Here is a 2440-nt window from a genome sequence, read left to right on the forward strand (position 1 = left end):
TTTTTTCACGCGTGTATGGACTTCATGTCTGTTCGTTTCTGAGTCTTGTAATAGATGTTCGAGGACTTCCCATGGAATTTAAATTCAGTATACCAATTAATGAGTATAAAAAGCTTTTAAAAGTTTTACTTATTTATATAAAAATCAACAAAAATCACAACCATTACAGTTATGGTCATTATCATCATAACAGCAATTGCTATCATTATCATCATCATCGTCGCAATCAATGCTTTCATCATCGCCATCACCTTAACGATCACAAAACTAACTTACTAAGTCGTTAACAAGGCAATCAATTAATTTTATTTTTTATTCGATTTTTAAATCATTATATTATTTCCCATGCTTTTTAAGCTTAAATCATTTTTACTTTTTGAACATTCTTTTCACATATTATTGAACATGTAACTTACTATAAGTCATTAACTAGTCATTTCATTAATTATTTTCTAGTGATTTTAATTAGATTTTTAATTTTGTTAATATTTCCTATTGAATTTCTTGCAACTAAATAATTTATAACAAATATGAAAAAATGGTATTTAACGCAAATAATTTGTTTTATATGAATATTTTTAAAATTAAATATAATTTTATTTTTTCTATTGGTATAAATTAAACACGACCAAAAATCGGCAGGTGATAAAATCTAACACAAAACGTAAATCGTGCTCCAGCTAATCATTGTAGTGGTATTTACATATTTATTTTATTCATATTTAATAAAATATGATTTAAATGAATTTATTTCAACCATAGTTAAGTAGTTGAGTGCATGTATGTGTGTTTGTCCGTGTGTGTGTGTGTGTGTGTTGCTTGATATATTGATATAGTATGATAAACATAGAAAACATACATTAAAAAAATTAAATTAAAAAAATTCGTACATGAAATATCGAGATAATCAAAATTAAAACATTCAAATAATGTTGCTAATTACAATGAATAAAATAAACAATGTTAAAATGATATTAACTACCAAAGAACACGTGTGTTTGTTGTTGTTGCATGTTGAGACTTGTTTGCTGGTCTTTGATCTCTCTTTGCTTGCTGAAGCATGATTGAGATGGCGATTGGACTTTTTGCGACTAGTTGTTGCCACAGCCTCAGAATAATAACTGCACGGTGGCACGCATTTTTTAGAATTTTCAGCAAACCGCTTGTGGTACCAGCAAATATTTCTTAGAACAGCTTCATCGTGTGACAGGCTTCGCTCACAACGTCCACAAATTTGTTCGGCAAGTTTTGGTACGGCGTCGCGTGACTTTTTGTTATTGCAATCATGCAACTGGTTGACAACAGCTGCTAATTGATGCAGTGAGTCGTTCAATGATCCTGCGCTAGTTGACTTTGTTAAATGTTCCACTGACTTTTTCTGCGAAAAAGAATATTTATTAATTAAATTCTCCTTCAATACATTGTACGTAGTTGCGGAGACGATTTCATCCTCTATTTCTTCGATCGTCTCCAACGATAAACTTTCTAACAAGAGTTGGTGAAAAACTTTTTTGTCGCTGATTCCCCGACATCGTAGCACGCTCTCAAAATAGATGAACCACGCCTCTACGAGCGTCGTGCTGAAAGGATTGAGTCGCAGCGGCATTGTTGTGTCTGAAGCGCCTGTTTTCTTCTTTTCAAGGCGAGAGCTGCATTTGACGAGTTTGTCCTTCATAATGTCTTTTTTTTCTTGGCAGAGATCAAATTTTGCTGACATTTTAACAAATAAACACGTGCTCCAACAAGATTTATTCACTAAAGAAACACACAGCCAACAAGGACGATGAAACGAAGAGTACTGTTCTAATTGCCCCTTAAAACACTAATCTAGCGCATAGATATTAAAATAGGGATGGGCGGTATTTCTGTATAAATATATTTTGCTTGAGAATAAGCGATTCGATCCCATACAATAATAATAAGGAAAATAAATATATATTAACAGTGTCAATAATAATTTATCTTAATAAATAATTAATAAGTACGGTTGCGCATATATGCGATGAGAAAAACAACTTTAACGCACAAGAAATCACGTCAACTTGAAGGAACTATAATGTAAATACAAATTAATAACTTGAATAATAATCGTATTGAGCAACGAAAAGGTTTCTGCAAAATTGAATATTGCAAAGTAATAAACAAATTTTAGAAACCAATTACCATTTTTTTCACGCGTGTATGGACTTCATGTCTGTTCGTTTCTGAGTCTTGTAATAGATGTTCGAGGACTTCCCATGGAATTTAAATTCAGTATACCAATTAATGAGTATAAAAAGCTTTTAAAAGTTTTACTTATTTATATAAAAATCAACAAAAATCACAACCATTACAGTTATGGTCATTATCATCATAACAGCAATTGCTATCATTATCATCATCATCGTCGCAATCAATGCTTTCATCATCGCCATCACCTTAACGATCACAAAACTAACTA

General features: G+C 31.4%; 1 protein-coding gene across 1 annotated transcript; it reads right to left on the bottom strand.

The window, feature by feature from the left end:
- Positions 1-605: 605 nt before the first annotated feature.
- Positions 606-1717, bottom strand: HELRODRAFT_184080 (hypothetical protein; the record flags this gene model as incomplete). Its single annotated transcript, XM_009015370.1, has 2 exons — positions 606-680; positions 1022-1717. The coding sequence occupies 2 exons, from the start codon at positions 1715-1717 to the stop codon at positions 606-608; spliced, it is 771 nt and encodes a 256-aa protein (XP_009013618.1).
- Positions 1718-2440: the final 723 nt, after the last annotated feature.

Source organism: Helobdella robusta (genome assembly GCF_000326865.2).
Source record: "Helobdella robusta unplaced genomic scaffold HELROscaffold_152, whole genome shotgun sequence".
Classification (NCBI taxonomy): Eukaryota; Metazoa; Annelida; class Clitellata; order Rhynchobdellida; family Glossiphoniidae; genus Helobdella; species Helobdella robusta.